Source organism: Rhinopithecus roxellana, chromosome 12, assembly GCF_007565055.1.
Source record: "Rhinopithecus roxellana isolate Shanxi Qingling chromosome 12, ASM756505v1, whole genome shotgun sequence".
In the NCBI taxonomy this organism is placed as follows: Eukaryota; Metazoa; Chordata; class Mammalia; order Primates; family Cercopithecidae; genus Rhinopithecus; species Rhinopithecus roxellana.
In genome coordinates, this window is record NC_044560.1 from 87,107,113 (window position 1) to 87,125,727 (window position 18,615).

The window sequence follows — 18,615 nt, forward strand, 5'->3', positions numbered from 1 at the left end:
CAATGGCATGATCTTGGCTCACTGCAATCTCCACCTCCTGGATTCAAGCAATTCTCATGCCCCAACCTCCCGAGTAGCTGGGACTACAGGCGTGTGCCACTACGCCCAGCTAATTTTTGTATTTTTAGTAGAGATGGGGTTTTGCCATGTTGGCTAGACTGATCTTGAACTCCTGACCTCAAGTGCTCCGTTTGCCTCGGCCTCCCAAAGTGCTGGGATTACAGGCATCAGCCACCGTGCCCAGCTACAATGCCTTTATAGAGTAGTACTTTTTTTTTGTACTTTTCCCTATTAAAATATCTTTCTTGGGCTGGGTACAGTGGCTCACACCTGTAATCCCAGCACTTTGGGAGGTCAAGGCAGATGGATTGCTTGAACTCAGGAGTTTGAGACTGGCCTGGGCAACATGGTGAAATCCCATCTCTACAAAAAATACAAAAAATTAGCTAGGCATGGTAGTAAACCTATAATCCCAGCTACTCGAGAGGCTGAGGTGGAAGGATCACTTGAGCTTGGGAGGCAGAGGTTAGTTGCGGTGAGTTGAGATTGCGCCACTACACTCCAGCCTGGTGACAGAGCGAGACCCAATCTCAAAAAAAATGTTTTTTCCTTATGAATAACGCTGGGGTTCAAAATTTATAATTATAAACAAAACAGATACCTTAGTGGCTTAGTATCGTAAAGTCCAATATGTTCGGTTCTCAACCGAAACAAAATTTTAATAGGCTTTGCTAAATGATTTTAAAAATAGGCCAATTCAAAAGTACCCGAGGCTGGGCATGGTGGCTCATGCCTGTAATCCCAGCACTTTGGGAGTCGAAGGTGGGTGGATTGTTGAGCCCAGGAGTTGAAGACCACCCCAGGCAACATGGTGAAACCCTGTCTCTACAAAAACTACAAAAATTAGCCAGGCATGGTGACATGCTCCTGTAGTCCCAGCTACATGGGAGACTGAGGTGGGAGGATCACTTGAGCTCAGGACATGGAGGCTGCTGTGAGCCATGGTCATGCCACTACACTTAAACCTGGGTGACAGAGTGAGACCCAGTGTCAAAAACAAAAACAAAACAAAAGCACTTGAAACTATTAAATGTATAATATTACTCTTCCTTTACTGTAACTATGTTGCTAAACAGAATTTGCATATTGTCTTCCAAAACAAAAACAATAAAACAGAACATAGGAATGGTCTGATGCTGCACCAAACAGGATTTCAGTCAGCACCATCACTCAGATGGCTTTCACATGTATTTTATACAGATGTAAAATTAAGATTAACTGGCCAGGCATTGTGGCTCACATCTGTAATCCCAGCACATGGGAGGCCGAGGCGGGAGACAGAGTGAGACTCTGTTAAAAAAAAATTAACCATCTTTTTATATTTTTATTTTTTATATTTTGTTTTGTAAGCTTAATCTTAATTTTTTCCTATTTATATTTGTGCTTGTATAAAGATTTTAGACTAAGAAAGTTTGCCATCTGTGGTATTCCTTTGAATAATATTGAAAACTACATATTCATAGGTGCTATCTAGACCATAAAATTATTACTGTTGTCTAAGATTCTTTAGATATTAATTTGAAAATCTGCACAAAAGTATATCACTTTACTGAATGCAGCAAAGTTACTTGCCATTTAGTTTACCCTGGAGACTTTTCTTTCTTATGGAAAAAGAGTGGGTTTTGAAGATATGAAGGGCAGATCGGGGTGGTAGGAATCATTGTTTTAACCTCCAGGGCAAATCGTCTGCAGCTGTGTAGTTGAAGTAGGCCGTTATTTCTCTGACAAGTATGCTATGCAAAACTAGTTAGCCTCACCCAAATCTCAACCTTGACAATCTCAACACGAATTTCTTTGGCCTGAGACAAGTACAGGACCAGCAGAAAAGCAAGCTGGAAAAAAGGTCAAAGGCAAGCAGTTTCCTCTTGAGTAATGAACAATAAAAAATGTTTGTGAGAGAGGTCAACTCTTCCGTCACCTCCTGCTAAAAATATTAATCATAATTTATTCTGGGCCATTAAACTCAACTCCCTTGGCAAACACTCACATAAAACCTTCAAATATTCTACCAGACCTTGAAAGAGGGTTAGTTGACTGTAAATAGCCAAGCCAGTCCCAATTTAAGACAGAATCCTTCTAATGTGACATTATATTGTTGTTGTTTGAAAAACATTTTCACAATCACAGTTCTCACATTTCTAAAATGGCGATTTCCAGAGAGAAGGGTGGAGTTTGATTTAATAACAAACCTCGTGCCTCATGCCCAGCTCATAATCCCAGCACTTTGGGAGGCCAAGGTGGGCAGATCACTTGAGGCCAGGAGTTCGAGACCAGCCTGGCCAACATGGTGAAACCTATCTCTACTAAAAATACAAAAAAATTAGCTGGGCATGGTGGTGCACACCTGTAACCTCAGCTACCAGGGAGGCTGAAGCAGGAGAATTATTTGAGCCCTGGAGGCAGAGGTTGCAGTGAGCCAAGATGACACCACTGCACTGCAGTCTGGGCAACGACACAGTGAGACTCTGTCTTAAAAATAACAACAGGCCGGGGCCGGGCACAGTAGCTCACACCTGTAATCCCAACACTTTGGGAGGCCGAGGCAGGTGGATCATCTGAGGTCAGAAGTTCAAGACCAGCCTGGTCAACATGGTGAAACCCCATCTCTACTAAACATACAAAAATTAGCTGGGCATGGTGGCGGTCGCCTGTAATCCCAGCTACTCTGGAGACTGAGGCAGGAGAATCACTTGAACCCAGGAGGCAGAGGTTGCAATGAGCTGAGGTCGCACCACTGCACTCCAGCCTGGGCAACAACAGCGAAACTTCGTCTCAAAATAAATAAATAAATAACAACAGGCCAGCACGATGGCTCACGCCTGTAATCGCAGCACTATGGGAGGCCAAGGTGGGTGGATCACCTGAGATCAGGAGTTCGAGACCAGCATAGTCAATGTAGTAAAACCTCGTTTCTACTAAAAATACAAAAATTAGCTGCGCGCGGTGGCAGGTGCCTGTAATCCCAGCTACTCGGGAGGCTGAGGCATCAATCACTTGAAGGCAAAGGCAGGGGTTGCAGTGAGCCGAGATCACACCACTGCACTCCAGCCTGGGCCACAGAGCAAGACTCTATCTCAATAAACGAACAAGAAAAAAAATCCTCCACTTAAATCTTTGCTGTTATTTGCCAAGCATGTTAGTAAGATGTTTAGGACTTTATCAACATATTACAGAAGGAGGATAAAAGGGGGAAACGTCTTTAAATTTGTACCTCGTTTTTCCACTAAGAGGGAAGAAAGGCTGAAATGGAACCGATTTTACTAAAATTACAAAAATACTATTAGGGTATTCAGTTTTGTGTTTCTGCATCTTGGAAATGACTTGATATTTTAGCAGGCTTCTAAATAGAATGGGTGAATGAAATTATTATTTATCTTCTCAACTGTCTTTATACCTATTTTTCTCTTAGATTTAAAGTAAATGGAAAACAACCTCAAGTCAACAAAGTCAACACAGAAATAGGAAATACTATTTTGTTAGAGATTGGCCCCATGAAAGAAAAACAAGGAAAGATATCTGAAATCTTTCCAGATAAAAGGTAATTAATAATCAAAGATAAATTGTAATCTGGTGTTTAACTGGTTTGTAATTTCTACAACTATCAGGAAGCATAGTTAAAGGGCCAGGTGCGGTGGCTCACGCCTATAATCCCAGCACTTTGGGAGGCTGAGGCAGGCGGATCACTTGAGGTCAGGAGTTCAGCACCAGCCGGGCCAACATGGCAAAACCCCGTCCTTACTAAAAATACATAAAAGTAGCCGGGCGTGGTGGCACACGCCTGTAATCCCAGCTACTCCAGAGGCTGAGGCAGAAGAATCACTTGAACCCAGGAGGCGGAGGTTGCAATGAACTGAGATTGTGTCACTGATCTCCAGTCTGAGCAACAGAGGGAGACCTTGCCTCAAAAGAAAAAGAAAAAAGATTATTTTTTGGCTGGGCGCGGTGGTTCACGCCTGTAATCCCAACACTTTGGGAGGCCGAGGCGGGCGGATCACGAGGTCAGAAGATCGAGACCATCCTGGCTAATATGGTGAAACCCCGTTTCTACTAAAAAATACAAAAAAACTAGCCGGGTGAGGTGGCGGGCGCCTGTAGTCCCAGCTACTCGGGAGGCTGAGGCAGGAGAATGGCGTAAACCCAGGAGGCGGAGCTTGCAATGAGCTGAGATCCGGCCACTGCACTCCAGCCTGGGCGACAGAGCAAGACTCCGTCTCAAAAAAAAAAAAAAAAATTATCCAGGCGCATTGGTAGGCACCTGTAGTCCCAGCTGCTTGGGAGGCTGAGGCAGGAGAATGGCGTGAACCCGGGAGGCAGAGCTTGCAGTGAGCCAAGATCGCGCCACTGCACTCTAGCATGGGCAACAGAGCAAGACTCTGTCTCAAAAAAAAAAAAAAGAAAAAAGATTATTTTTCGTATTAGAATAAAATCAGCTAACCAAGTATTAATATTAACTGAAGTACTTTTAAACATTGTAAAACATTGTTCTGATTCGATGAAAGTTGTACTCTCTAAAGATTTTAATAATTCAACTTGATGTAATCTATAACACTGGGGGAGAAAAATTAAGAACAGAGAAGACACAAACTATAATACTTCACAGATTTTGAAAGCACTTAAGGCACTTATGGTCTCTTTTGGTGAAACCTCAATCACTTTAAAAAGTTATGAGTTTGCATTTTTCTGCTTCACATTTTTTTTTTCAAATTTCTTGCTTCATTGTCTATGTCTGTAGGATCCTTTTTAATCCCAGAGAAACCTGTATGGATAGTCAGGTACTTTAAATCTAAAGAGGGAAAGCAGCCAACTGAAGAATATGGCAACAAGACACATACCAGCCAGACACATCATCTTTCTCTTTATGATGTTCATCGTAGAGGTGGCAGCCTTATCTAACAGCACCATTCCCAGGGTAACACACATATTAAACAGGGAAATAATGAACGTTTCTGCTGCAAACTGAGCCTGACTAAATTTGCTGATATAATGCTTATGTCCTGTGCGAGGGTCCCTTTGTACATATGGTTCTCCTCTTATATAAGTCCACATTTGACCAGACGTCATCACAATCACAAAGCACAGAGTTAAAACTTCGCACAAGATTCTGCAAGAAATAGATTTCCTATTCCATTTCAAGAAATACCCAAGTCCACCAGTGAGAGCCAAAAGTAGCCCCAGCTTGAGGAGACCATGATAATTTGTAGGCTGTCTGATTCTGACGCTGACATGTGTTCTCTCTGCTACCCATTCAGCCATTTGGTCAGCAACGATATCCCTTCCTCTCAAATTATAAATGTCATCTGTTGTAAATTTCCACTGGGCAGAAAAATGGAAGAAACTCGGAACTGACGTTACCTGGAGCGCTTCAAAGACCTCAGGGCTTTCATCATAATCCACCATTGCAAAAAATACCTTTGTGGTGAATGCACCAGGGCCTTGATAGGAATTTGCCAAGATCTGAAATTCTTCCGCAGCACCTTTGCACATGACACATGAATTGAACTCGTGGAGAGCAGTAAGCATCACAATAACAGAATAGTTTTTTGGTGCATCTAATACAAAATGATAGAACATGGTGTCACTCATTCTTATCACTCTGTCTTTCTTGGTCCCATCCATCAGCTGGCTGACCCTTTTGGCCAACACCTTCTTCCATCGGGCAGGATGTGTAGGAGTCCCGGGAGCCACGAATACCAGGGCCACCACTATGGTCAAAAGTAGACACCAAAGGCGCCACACTTCTGCCATATTTGCTTACTTCTTTGTGTTATACCGCTGTTGCAAAATATGTAAGCCAAAATGTGATCATTTCTTCCTGCAATTAATCTGTCAAAGATTTTTTTTTTTCTGTCTTCTTCAATCCTGGTAAAGAGGCTATATCACAAATTCTTGTTCATGTCCAGTTTACAAGTCATATATTAGAGTTTACAAAATAATCTGTGGAAAAAAATACTCTGTAATGAAAGGAGTTAGGGAAATAGTGTTCTGGCTTCAGTCCTGCTGAATGACTTGCAATTAACAAATCAGGCCGGGCATGGTAGCTCACGCCTGTAATCCCAGTACTTTGGGAGGCCAAGCCAGGCAGATCACCTGAGTTCCATGAGTTTGAGACCAGCCTGGCCAACATGGTGAAACCCCGTCTCTACTAAAAATATAAAAATTAGCCAAGTGTGTTGGCGCATGCCTGTAGTCCCAGCTACTCAGGAGGCTGAAGCAGGAGAATCACTTGAACCCAGGAAGGGGAGGTTGCAGTGAGCCAAGATCGTGCCACTGCACTCCAGCCTGGGCAACAGAGCAAGACTCTGTCAAAACAAAACAAAAAAAACAACCTGAATGCCTGCCAGGCAGCAGCTGGATCCACTGCGAACACATTCAAACTGCTCAAAAGCTAACCTCATCCCTCAACTGCCTACCAAGCCCTTGGTTCTCTACTGTTCTTCCCATCCCCCCAGTGACGTTTGACAACCGATGGACCCTTCTGGGACTTCTTTCTCTCATCCATTAAACCTGAGCTTGGCCCCTGGGCCCATCTGCCTGGGTTTCAATCCAGGCTGTACCACTTGTTAGTGATGTGACCTGGGCACGTCCTCACTGGCCTGTGCCTCAGTCTCCCTGCCTGTAAAGTGAAGGTGGTAACAGTGCCCACCTCATAGGATCTGGTTCAGCAAAGCCCTCAGAACAGGACCAGGCCTGCACACCACCCCACGAGAGGCAGTGTGGAGCACAGTAGAGTGTCCTCTGGGTGGAGCCAGAACACCTGGATTTCCCTCCCTGCTTTTTAGCAGTGTGTCTCTTTTGTTACCTAAGAAAGTGGGGACAAGGCCCACCTCACCTATTAGTTGTGAAGATTAAATGTTAATATTTTTCCAACCCCTAGAACAGTACTAGACATAAGACACACATTTTTTTTCCCTTCTCTCTTTTTTTAAAGAAATGGTTGAATATTGAGCATTACTTCTCTGGTTTTTTGAGTTTTGTTTTGTTTTTTTGAGACAGAGTCTCGTTCTGTTCCGAGGCTGGAGTGCAGGGGCGCGATCTCAGCTCACTTCAACCTCTGTCTCCCAGGGTCAAGTAATTCTCCTGCCTCAGCCTCCCGAGTAGCTGGGATTATAGGCGTGTGCCACCAGAGCATTGCTTCTCATACCCCAGTTACCTCTCTCAGGGTTGTGCCCTCTCCAAACATGATTATTCTCCCTTGATCATGCCTTGTATGACCTTCAAGATGGGCAAAGTTGTTGGGCAGGACAGAATAGAAGAACTGTTGTAAACAACATTAACTATACGTCCATTGCTGGAGGGGGCCTGCTGGGGAGTGTACCTGATTTTAATTTTAATTAATTTATTTTTGAGACGTAGTCTCACTCTGTCACCCAGGCTGGAATGCAGTTGCACGATCTCGGCTCACTGCAACCTCTGCCTCCAGGCTCAAGCGATTCTCCTGCCTCAGCCTCCCTAGTAGCTGAGATTACAGGTACACACCACCATACTTGGCTAATTTTTTTTTTTTTTTTTTTTTTTTTTTGAGATGGAGTCTCACTCTGTCGCCCAGGCTGGAGTGCAGTGGCCGGATCTCAGCTCATTGCAAGCTCCGCCTCCCGGGTTCACGCCATTCTCCTGCCTCAGCCTCCTGAGTAGCTGGGACTACAGGCGCCCGCCACCTCGCCCAGCTAGTTTTTTGTATTTTTTAGTAGAGACGGGGTTTCACCATATTAGCCAGGATAGTCTCCATCTCCTGACCTCGTGATCCGCCCGTCTCGGGCTCCCAAAGTGCTGGGATTACAGGCTTGAGCCACCGCGCCCGGCCTCTTGGCTAATTTTTGTAATTTTTTTTTTCCACTCTTGTCACACAGGCTGCAGTGCAATGGCACAATCTCGGCTCACTGTAACCTCTGCCTCCTGGGTTCAAGCGATTCTCCTGCCTCAGCCTCCCAAGTAGCTGGGATTACAGGCACCTGCCACCACGCCCAGCTAATTTTTGTATTTTTAGTAGAAACAGGGTTTTACTACATTGGCCAGCCTGGTCTCGAACTCCTGACCTCAGGTGATCCACCTGCCTGTCTCCCAAAGTAGTGGGTTTACAGGCATGAACCAGTGTGCCTGGCCAAATTTTGTATCTTTTGTAGAGACAGGATTTTGCCATGTTGCCCGGGCTGGTCTCCAACTCCTGGACTCAAGCAATCCACCTGGTCTCGGCCTCCCAAAATGCTGGGATTGCAGGCCTGAGTTGCTGCGCCCAGCCTACTTTTTCTATGTGCTGTTCGTTTGGTGGCAACCACTGTTTCTGAGGCTGACCTCAAACTCCTAACCTCAAGCAATCCTCCCGCCTGGGCCTCTGGAGTAGCTGGGATTACAAGCGTGAGCCACTGCGCCCAGTTTCATATTTTCTATCATGTCTATGCATACTTTTATCAAAATAAAAATGTTTAGGCCCGGGCAGTGGCTCACATTTGTAATCCTAGCCCTTTGGGAGCCGTGATGGGTGGATCGCCTGAGGCCAGGAGTTTGAGATTAGCTTGGGCAACATGGTGAAACCCCGTCTCTACTAAAATTTTTTTAAAAATTTAGCCGGGTGTGGTGGCATGCGCCTGTGGTCCCAGCTAAGTCGGGAGGCCGAAGTGGGAGAATCGCTTCAGCCTGGGAGGTCCAGGTTGCAGTGAGCCGAGATTGAGCCACAGCACTCCAGCCTGGGCGACCCAGCGAGACCCTGTCTGAGAAAACAACAAATGCTCATTTAATTTGTAAATCAAGTGAAAGCGCTGCGCTGATGCCCCCCACCTCTCAGGCTTGGCCGGCCGCCCCTCGCCTACCCTAAAGGCCTCCAGGGACGCCGCCCTACGCCGCCGCGGTTGCCAAGCGAAGCACCCAGGCCAGGTAGGCCGCGGGGGAGGGGTGGTTGCCTAGCAACCGGGGGTGCCAAACACTAGAGCTCAGAGCGGGGGGCGCGGAGAGCGAAGCAGGAAAGTAGGTAAGGGAGCTAGGAGAGCGGGGGCGCCCCCTTCCTCCCCGCCGGACCGGGGTACTGATCTAAACCAAAGGCGATCATCCTGCGGAGGGGAAGAAAGCGGTTCGGCGGGGAACCGGCCTGACCCCAGTCCCTCCCACGGGGCCCTCCCCGTCCCGGCTCCCCCTCCAACAGTAGGCGAGGGCGAAGGGGCAGGAGGGCGTGGCGGCTACCAGACGGGGAGGGGGCCGCCCCCTAGCTCCCCAGTGCCAACGGGCACGCGTCCCTGGAGAGAGAACAGGGCTCCTTGCCCTTAGATCCCCCCGGCGCCTGGTCCGCAGCCTGGGGAAGAAAGGAAAGGAAGCTCAACAAGGCATGGTTGGCTGGTGGCAGGTGTGGAAACTGCATTAAGGGCTATTTTTTTCTGACATCCTCCTACCCCCCAGGCATTTGGCATTTCACACACACTTCGAGGCTTCCGGAACTCCATTATTATTCCTTTTTACCTGCTCCAGGACCTGCAAGGTCCAGGGGTTTGTGTCCCCCCTGGGACAGGAGGGAGGGAAACTTATTTAAAGCCTCACACAAAGTTGAGTAAAGCAAGGGCTGTCTCCAAGCAGGCTTCCAGCAGGACGGGGCTCAGAGCAAAATGGACAGGAACAAGTCCTGCCTAGGGGGCGTGTGATCCAGGAGATGTCTCCTGAAAAGTCTCCCTTAGCCGTGTTTTGCCTCTGCAGGTGGTGTCTGTGAACAGGCCTAGGGGTTTCTGACCCTTCTGGTTTCTGTGCCATGGCCACGCTGAGCGTCAAGCCAAGTCAGCGCTTCCAGCTGCCCGACTGGCACACTAACAGCTACCTGCTATCCACCAATGCCCAGCTGCAGCGAGATGCTTCCCATCAGATCCGCCAGGAGGCCCGGGTGCTCCGTAATGAGACCAACAACCAGGTTGGGGTCGGGAGCTCAGCTGGATGGGCAAAAGGATAGCCCCCAACCCCTTGACACCCTATTTATCTGGCCCTGTCTCTCTCAGACCATTTGGGATGAACATGACAACAGGACTCGACTGGTGGAGAGGATTGATACTGTCAACCGGTGGAAGGAGATGCTGGACAAGTGTCTGACAGATTTAGATGCCGAGATCGACGCCCTGACACAGGCAGGAAGCCAGGACTGGGTGCCTGGGGGCTGCTGCCAAAACCTCCCCTCCTTCCCCACGGCTGGGTTGAGAAGTCCTTGATGGGGGGTCATGAGTGGCAAGTCCATCCGAGTCACTGGCTCGCTGCTAAAGTGGGGACAAGTGCTACTTCCTCGTGGATGGCTCCACCAGCCCCCCGCCCCTTCTTTTCTTTTTCTTTTCTTTTTTTCTTTGAGACGGCATCTGGATCTGTTGCCCAGGCTGGAGTGCAGTGGTGCGATCGCAGCTCACTGCAACCTCCGCCTCCTGGGCTCAAGCGATTCTCCTGCCTCAGCCTCCTGAGTAAAGTAGCTGTGACTACAGGCGTGCGACATCATTCCCAGCTAATTTTTGTATTTTTAGTAGAAACGGGGTTTCACCATTTTGGCCAGGCTGTTCTCGAACTCCTGACCTCAAGTGATCCACCGGACTCGGCCTCCCAAAGTGCTGGGATTACAGACGTGAACCACCATGCCTGGCCGCACCCTCTTTTCTAGATGAAGGACTCAGCAGAGCAAAACCTGCAGGCCAAGAACCTACCTCTGGATGTGGCCATTGAGTGCCTGACCCTGCGGGAAAGCCGGCGAGACATTGATGTGGTAAAGGACCCTGTGGAGGATGAGCTGCATAAAGAGGTGGAGGTCATCGAGGCCACCAAAAAGGCCTTGCAACAGAAGGTCAGCCAGGCCTTCGAGCAGCTGTGGTAAGGGAGAGGCAGGTCGTCCGTATGTTCACAAGCTCCTGGAGGCTGTGTGCCTTCAATGTGGAACACAGGTATTGTGGATGAGGAGCAACTGGCTCTCGTGCTACATTTTGGCCCTCTGGTGCCTGTGACAGAAACCACTCATCAATTGTAGCACTTTTCCCACTGCCTGGACATGGGCTCAGAATACTTCTCACCACGCTGCCCTGGACAGCCAGTACCACTGATTGGAAGCATGAGAGGTGACACCCATTTGCCACCACCTCTGAGTAGCTCCTGCGTGTGCGTATGAGCCTTTGTGAGCACAGCTACATCCGTGTGCTCCACGGATTTCATCCAGCTGTGCTGCTCTTGGTCTCCACAGTTGCAGCTCCATTGTCTTCTGCTGGGAAGGGTCACCCCAGCCTCCTCTTCCCGCAGTGTTCCCTTCATACGGTGAGGCCTGCCTCTGGGCCTTGGGGGATGGTCCTGATGGAGTCTGCACTTTCCCCAGCCTCCTGCAGGAAGTCCGACAGCAGCTCAACTCCGACCATCGGGGCAAAATGGAGACACTGGAGATCGACAGAGGCTGTCTCTCTCTCAACCTCAGATCCCCAAATATCTCGCTGAAGGTCGACCCCACACGTGTCCCTGATGGGTAAGAAGAGTGTTTCAGCCAGTCTCTTCTCCTCCCCTCCCAGGCCACACCCTCATGACCTCCATTTTCCCTGCCACCTGCAGCTCCACCACACTCCAGCAGTGGGATGACTTCAGTCAGTTCAACAAGGACCGAGGGGAGGCTGAGATGAAGGCAGCCACGGAGCTGAGGGAGGCCATTGCTCTAACTATTGCTGAGGTGACGAGCCACCCACAGCTAATGGATGGCCCCAGTGTGCGCTCAGCCCTTATCTTCTGTTCCCTGCTGTGCACGTGGCCCCCTGCCCCTCGCTTGAGTAATATCCTCAGGCAGCCGTGAGTGTAGACCCTTCCCTTGCCCTGTGTTTTCTCCTTCAGACCAACAACGAGCTTGAAGCCCAGAGAGTTGCAACGGAATTTGCCTTCAGGAAGCGGCTGCGGGAGATGGAGAAAGTGTACAGTGAGCTCAAGTGGCAAGAGAAGAATGTGAGCCTCTCCCAGGGCATGGACTTCCTGCTGTGGGATGAGGACCCGCATGTCCCCGCCAGGAGGCACTGGATCAGGTGTGTATGGTGAGTCTAGCAGGTGGAAACCAGTCACTCTGTCCCCTGCAGACCTTGGAGGAGATCGCTGAGCTGCAGGAGGACATCCGGCATCTGGAGGAGGATCTGCGCACAAAGTTCCTGAGCCTGAAGCTGTCCCATACCCGGCTAGATGCCAGAACCTACCGGCCCAATGTGGAACTCTGCCGGGACCAGGTGAGAGGGTGTCCCAGTCGGGGCACGGGACCCCTGGCCAAGGTTTTCTCATATTCCTGATGGAGCAAGGGCACTGCTGTCACGGGGCAGCACTCAGGTAAAGGACAGTGTGGCTGACTTGGAACTCCCAACCCCTCTGCCTCCAGGCACAGTATGGCCTCACTGACGAGGTTCACCAGCTTGAGGCAACCATCGCTGCCCTGAAGCAGAAGCTGGCACAAGCACAGTAGGTCTGGGGAGTGGGTGGGAGGAGCAGTGAGACGATGCCCAGCAGTGGGGCCTCTTGCTGCCTGCTGGCTCCCTGGGGCTGTCTTCCTGACTAAAGGCTGTGCACTCAGCCCAGGCCTCCCAGCCTCATGGGGGCTGGGGGTTGTCAATGCCCTTCCCTAGGGACGCACTGGACGCCCTGTACAAGCACCTGGCCCGGCTGCAGGCTGACATTGCCTGCAAGGCCAACTCCATGCTGCTGGACACCAAGTGCATGGACACTCGGCGCAAGCTGACCGTGCCTGCTGAGAAGTTCGTGCCTGAGGTGGACACCTTCACACGTACCACAGATAGCACCCTGAGTCCACTCAAAAGCTGCCACCTGGAGCTGGCCTAGCCTTGGAGGACTACAGGAGGAGGGCAGGGTTGGGTGGGCAATGGAAGGGGGGAGGAGAGAATGAATGGAATAAATGCAGAGGATCTCAGGCCGGCTGTTCTCTGTCCCACTCTATGTAGCCAGCAGGGAACGGGTTCTTGGACACTCTCCAGACGGGGAACACCATTCCCCCCCACTCCATGTACCAAATCCAATCTTTCCCCTCCCCTCAAGGAACCCCTCTCTGGGCTGGGCCAGCACTCCTGGGCTCCAGCAGCGCGGCCTCTACCTGGCTGTGCCCCAGCTGGCCCCTGGTCCACCCTCTTGATGCTTAAGGGAGGCCCACAGCGGGCAAGGGCCTGGTGGGAGGGCTTGGGGGTGGTCCCGGCCTCGGTGGAGAGGGCCGGCTGGGGGTGCGGAGTTAGGGGTGCTCGCCAGCGGAAGGCAGTGGCCTGAAGTGATCCAGTGGTCCGGCTCAGTGCCCATCCCCCAGGGACCCCACAGCGGCTTTCCCATCCAGTTAGCCCAGTGGTGAGGAGCGGGAAGAACGGGGACTCAAAGCACAGGCTGGTGGGAGCTGCGCGGCGCCGCGACTCCGCGCCGCTGGGCGGCGCTGTGGGCCGGACGTCGGAGCGGTGACTCTAGGCCCCGGGGAGTGCTGCGGGACCCGAGCAGGGAAGCTGCGAGGGTGGCACCGGAAGTGGCGAGCGGCCTGTGCGCGGATGGCGGCGGCGGCGATGGCAGTAGCTGGCGGTGGAGGGGCTGGCGCGGCCCGCTCCCTCTCACGCTTCCGAGGCTGCCTGGCTGGTGCGCTGCTCGGGGACTGCGTGGGCTCCTTCTACGAGGCCCACGACACCGTCGAGCTGACGTCAGTCCTGCGTCATGTCCAGAGCCTGGAGCCGGACCCCGGCACGCCCGGGAGTGAGCGGACAGGTGGGCGGGGCCGGGCGCACGTCAGAGGCCGTGCGAGTGGGAGACCGAAGGGTCGCGGAGCCTCCGGGGCCGACGGGTCGGGGGTGCATGGGGATGAGGCTGTCGAGGGCACCGGGGCCGGAGCCCGATGACCCGCAGACAGCTTGGGCTCAGCGAGTGCTAGCGCGATCTCCGGACTTAGAGGTCTCGGCCCGAACATCCTGTGCTCGGGGCGTGGCAGCACCGGGGCCTCAACCGTGCAGAGTGTGGATAAACCCATCGTAAGTTGACAATACCTGAAGTGGAAAGTGCGCTTTCAGCTTAGACGACTGTTTTATCTGGACGCAAGCCCCATCGGACGTCGAGGAGCCTATTGAATGCGTATCAGCGTTATCGGAAAGCCGAAAAAAACTTAAGTTGAACCATCCTAAGCCAGGGACTGTCTGTCCACCCTTGCCGACTTGACCTGTTTTTCCCGATTCTCTAGAGTCAGTACACCACCAGCCCGTTCTCCACCCCGCAGGGTGTGCTTTGGAAGCCTTACTATAATCGCGTCCTCCCCCGCCTAAAACCCTGCTGTGATTTCCCGTTACCCTTAGTTCAGAGCTACATTCCTTAACGTGTCCGACGTGGTCCAGCTCTCCCACACGTCTGCAGTTTGGTCTTCCACCAACCTTGGCCTTGCTTTCTGCTCTTCGGTTCCTCACACCATGCTTTCCCCCAGGCCAGGAGTTTGCATGTGCTGTCTCGCCTGTAAAACTAACTTCCGTTGTGCGCTCAGATCCCGGCTCAGGTAGCAGGTGTGAGGTCAAGCAAAGAAGGTGAATCTTCCTGGAGAGCAGGTAGCATAGTGAGAAGAAAGGGCCATAGTCAGAACCCTGGAGAACACCGGTAATTAAGGGAGAGAGGGAGGGAAGGGGGTTAGGGAAGGAAACAGTTTGATAGGAGGAGGAGCAGGAGTGCCTATCAACGAAACCTAGGGAAAGAATTTCAAGATGAAGACACGGGTCACTGGTGGTGTGCTACAGAGAAGTGAAGTAGGGGGGATCTGGATCCAGAAACTATCATTTTCAATCTGGGCGTGGTGGCACACAACCTGTAATGCAGCTACTCCAGAGACTAAGGTGGAAGGATCTTTGCTTAAGCCCAGGAGTTCGAGACTAGCCCGAGCAACATGGCAAGATCCTGTCTATAAAAAAGAAAAACAAAAACAAAAAGACTGGAGCTGCAAGGATGGCAGCCACAAGGGGATGGAAGTTTTCCTTCAGAAATCAGCAGATCAAAGCATGACGTAGGCTGATAATAAATAAATACATAAAATAGAAAGCAGCAGGACATGGTGACTGACTTGGAATAAAGAATTGCTGAAAATCCCAGTGCTGAGATCCTAAGGTTTCCCAGGCCCAGGAAAGTGAATGGGAGTGAGAAACTGACTTAAGGTCATTTTAGATGTGGTAACTCTAAAACATGAGTAGAGGCTGGGCGCCGTAGCCACAACTGTAATCCCAGCGCTTTGGCAGAGGCCACTTGAGCCCAAGAGTTTGAGACCAGCCTGGCAACAGGATGAAACTGTCTCTACAAAAAAAAAAAAAAAAAGCCAAGCGTGGTGGTGTGCACCTGTAGTCCCAGTTACTCAGGAGGCTGGGGCAACAGGCTCCTTGAGCCTGGGAGGTCGAGACTGGAGTGAGCCATGGTCGTACCACTGCACTGCAGCCTAGGCAACAGAGTGAGACCCTGTATCAAAAAAATAATAAAATAATATAAACTAAAATAAAGGGTGAGCAGGGCCAGGCACAATGGCTCATGCCTATAATCCCAGCTGTTTGGGAGGCCAAGGCAGGAGGATTGCTTGAGCCCAGGAATTCAAGACCAGTCTGGACAACAGAATGAGACCCTGTATCTACAAAAAATAAAAGTAGCTGGCTGTGATGATGCATGCCTATAGTTCCAGCTACTTGAGAGGCTGAGGCAGGAGCATAGCTTGAGCCCAGGAGTTCAAGACTGCAGTGAACCATGATTGCACCGGTGCACTCCAGTCTGGGCAACAGAGTGAGACTCTGTCTCCAAATAAATAAATCTTAAAAAGCTGAGCAGGAGGCTCTCATCCTCCCTCCTCTCCCCACAGAAGCCTTGTACTACACAGATGACACAGCCATGGCCAGGGCCCTGGTGCAGTCCCTGCTAGCCAAGGAGGCCTTTGACGAGGTGGACATGGCTCACAGGTGAGGGGGATGGTCCTGGACTGAGGCAAACCAGGTGGGCAAAGTTATTGCACCCCTTGACCAGAGGAATGACATCTGTGCATGCCTGCGCCCCCCACCCTCCACAGGAGCCTGTGTCTGGCTGGCACAGCTTCCCAAGCTAAAACAGCAGCACTGCTGGTGCAGGCTCCTTAGGCCCCCAAGGCTTTCTCTTTTTGCAAACCAGCCTCAATTTCTTCTCTCCCAACCCTTAGAGGCATCTTGTAAATCCCAATTGTGTCTCCCTCTCTGTTCCCTAGATTTGCTCAGGAGTACAAGAAAGACCCTGACAGGGGCTATGGTGCTGGAGTAGTCACTGTCTTCAAGAAGCTCCTGAACCCCAAATGTCGTGATGTCTTTGAGCCTGCCCGGGCCCAGTTTAACGGGAAAGGCTCCTATGGCAATGGAGGTGCCATGCGGGTAGCTGGTATCTCCCTGGCCTATAGCAGTGTCCAGGATGTGCAGAAGGTATTCAGGGCGGGCTGGCTTCTGGGCTGTCCCCTTCCTCTTCTGCAGCAGGGCTTCTGTGACAGCAGGTCTCCTCCTCTCTAGTTTGCCCGGCTCTCGGCCCAGCTGACACACGCCTCCTCCCTGGGTTACAATGGCGCCATCCTGCAGGCCCTGGCTGTGCACCTGGCCTTGCAGGGCGAGTCTTCCAGCAAGCACTTTCTCAAGCAACTCCTGGGCCACATGGAGGAGCTGGAGGGTGATGCCCAGTCTGTCTTGGATGCCAGGGAGTGAGTATGGGGCTGGAGGTGTGTGGTGTGGGGTGTGGGTGATCCAGGGGGCCTCTGGCATTGCCATAAACTGAAACCTTCCTTCCTTAATTGCAGACCCTAGGGAGGCATGGGCAGAAGCCCCTTCATCTTGTCTATGTTTCAAGGCTCTCAGGGTCCCAGAGAACAAAACGACCTGCTCACCCCCAGCCCTCTCCCACCTCTTGTCAGGGCACCTGTGCCTGGCTGGCACCCTGACCACATCCCTGCTCGTTCTCACATGCAGCCCTCTCCCCTGCCCGCACCGCCACCCTGCCTGCTTTGACCTCCCTGGAATCTCTTCCCCAACCCACAGGTTGGGCATGGAGGAGCATCCGTACTCCAGCCGCCTGAAGAAGATTGGAGAGCTTCTAGACCAGGCATCGGTGACCAGGGAGGAAGTGGTGTCTGAGCTAGGTGAGTGGGCCTGCCTGGGACTGTCTCTGCCTCTGTCATCCTTCAGGGTCGGTCTTGGGCTCAGGGGAGCATGGAGTCTTGCCTGCTGTCACACTGTACCCTGGGCTGCTGTGACACAGAGTCATGGCAGGGTTGAGCTCAGCGCTTCTTGCTCCGAAGCTACAGCACCCTCAGCCTTGTGGATCAGTGTCCCCAGAAATGGCAGCTGGCCACTCGTCGTAAAAATGTTGATAGTGGATTTTATTTATCTAGCATCTGTACTGGGCAATGTGCAGAATGCTTCACAGACACGATCTTCCTTCATCCTCAAAACAGCCCTGTCAGAGAGTTACTAACGTTACTCCCTGTCTGCTTAAGGAGTTGAATCTGAGAGCAGGAAGCTTAGGGGTCCCCTAGGTAACTCTCCCAGTCACACAGCCAGTATGTGGTGGAGCCAGGATTTGAGCCTAGGTGGTCTAACTGTAGAGCCTGAGATCTTAGTCACAGCCTGCTTGAAGCCAAGAGTGCTGACTTGTGTCAAATGGCAGGAGGCCTGGGGATGCATGGAGCCCCTCTAACATGGCTTCCCCACAGGGAATGGCATTGCTGCTTTTGAGTCGGTGCCCACCGCCATCTACTGCTTCCTGCGCTGCATGGAGCCGGACCCTGAGATCCCCTCTGCCTTCAATAGCCTCCAGAGGACTCTCATCTATTCCATCTCACTTGGTGGGGACACAGACACCATTGCCACCATGGCTGGGGCCATTGCTGGTGCCTACTATGGGATGGATCAGGTGCCAGAGAGCTGGCAGCAAAGCTGCGAAGGCTATGAGGAGACAGACATCCTGGCCCAAAGCCTGCACCGTGTATTCCAGAAGAGTTTATGAGGGTCACAGCTGTTGGGGCTCTGCCAGGTCCCCTGGGACCAACTACAGCTCCAGTCAGAAACCCTGAGCCTCCTTGAGTGGGGCTCCCCACTCTCCCTGCATTGTGGAGCTGACTGAGTACACCAGTGGGGCTGGGGTCTCTTCAGGGGATTTCACTGGAACAGTGAGCAAGGGACTGCTGCCTCGCTGGTGCTGGGTCTCTGGTTTGCTGCAGAGCCGTAGGGCACTCCCAGCTCCTCAGCAGGACGGAGGGACCCAGGTGGGTTTATTTTGGGGTACTTGTGGCATTTTCCTATATTGTCTTGGACATGGGATGTGGGGAGGCGGAAATGATGAGCAGTAACATCATTCCTCCCTGTTGGGTTTTAGCCAGTTTGCCAGCAAGCACATCCTAGCAGGGCCCCCGAGCGGCAGGTTGTGTGGATGAAGGGACAGGCACTTGCATCCAGCTGATCTAGGTCACACCTGGCTCTTGGCTGCCATGCGGCTTATTAACAGCTTCCAGTGGAAGTCGCAATAAACAGTTTCTGGTGAATCTCACCACTGTTTCCTGTTTCTCCTGCCCTGAATGGACTCTCCCCTGGCAGCCTGATC

The 18,615-nt window shown here is 51.5% G+C and overlaps 2 protein-coding genes and 1 pseudogene across 2 annotated transcripts; 2 read left to right on the forward strand and 1 right to left on the reverse strand.

Annotated features, from left to right (window-relative positions):
• Nucleotides 1-4,800: 4,800 nt before the first annotated feature.
• Nucleotides 4,801-5,580, reverse strand: LOC104660148 (annotated as a pseudogene).
• A 3,396-nt stretch (nt 5,581-8,976) lies between these two features.
• On the forward strand, nt 8,977-12,940 carry TEKT2 (tektin 2). Its single transcript, XM_010360413.2, has 10 exons — nt 8,977-9,022; nt 9,736-9,943; nt 10,029-10,154; nt 10,670-10,875; nt 11,369-11,512; nt 11,596-11,710; nt 11,869-11,976; nt 12,105-12,248; nt 12,395-12,474; nt 12,639-12,940. Exons 2-10 carry the CDS (start codon nt 9,788-9,790, stop codon nt 12,850-12,852), a joined length of 1,293 nt encoding a protein of 430 aa, XP_010358715.1. The 5' UTR covers nt 8,977-9,022; nt 9,736-9,787; the 3' UTR covers nt 12,853-12,940.
• A 566-nt stretch (nt 12,941-13,506) lies between these two features.
• On the forward strand, nt 13,507-18,561 carry ADPRHL2 (ADP-ribosylhydrolase like 2). The gene is made up of 6 exons (XM_010360418.2): nt 13,507-13,764; nt 15,869-15,965; nt 16,244-16,451; nt 16,536-16,720; nt 17,055-17,155; nt 17,729-18,561. The coding sequence occupies exons 1-6, from the start codon at nt 13,554-13,556 to the stop codon at nt 18,019-18,021; spliced, it is 1,095 nt and encodes a 364-aa protein (XP_010358720.1). The 5' UTR covers nt 13,507-13,553; the 3' UTR covers nt 18,022-18,561.
• The last annotated feature ends 54 nt before the right edge of the window (nt 18,562-18,615 follow it).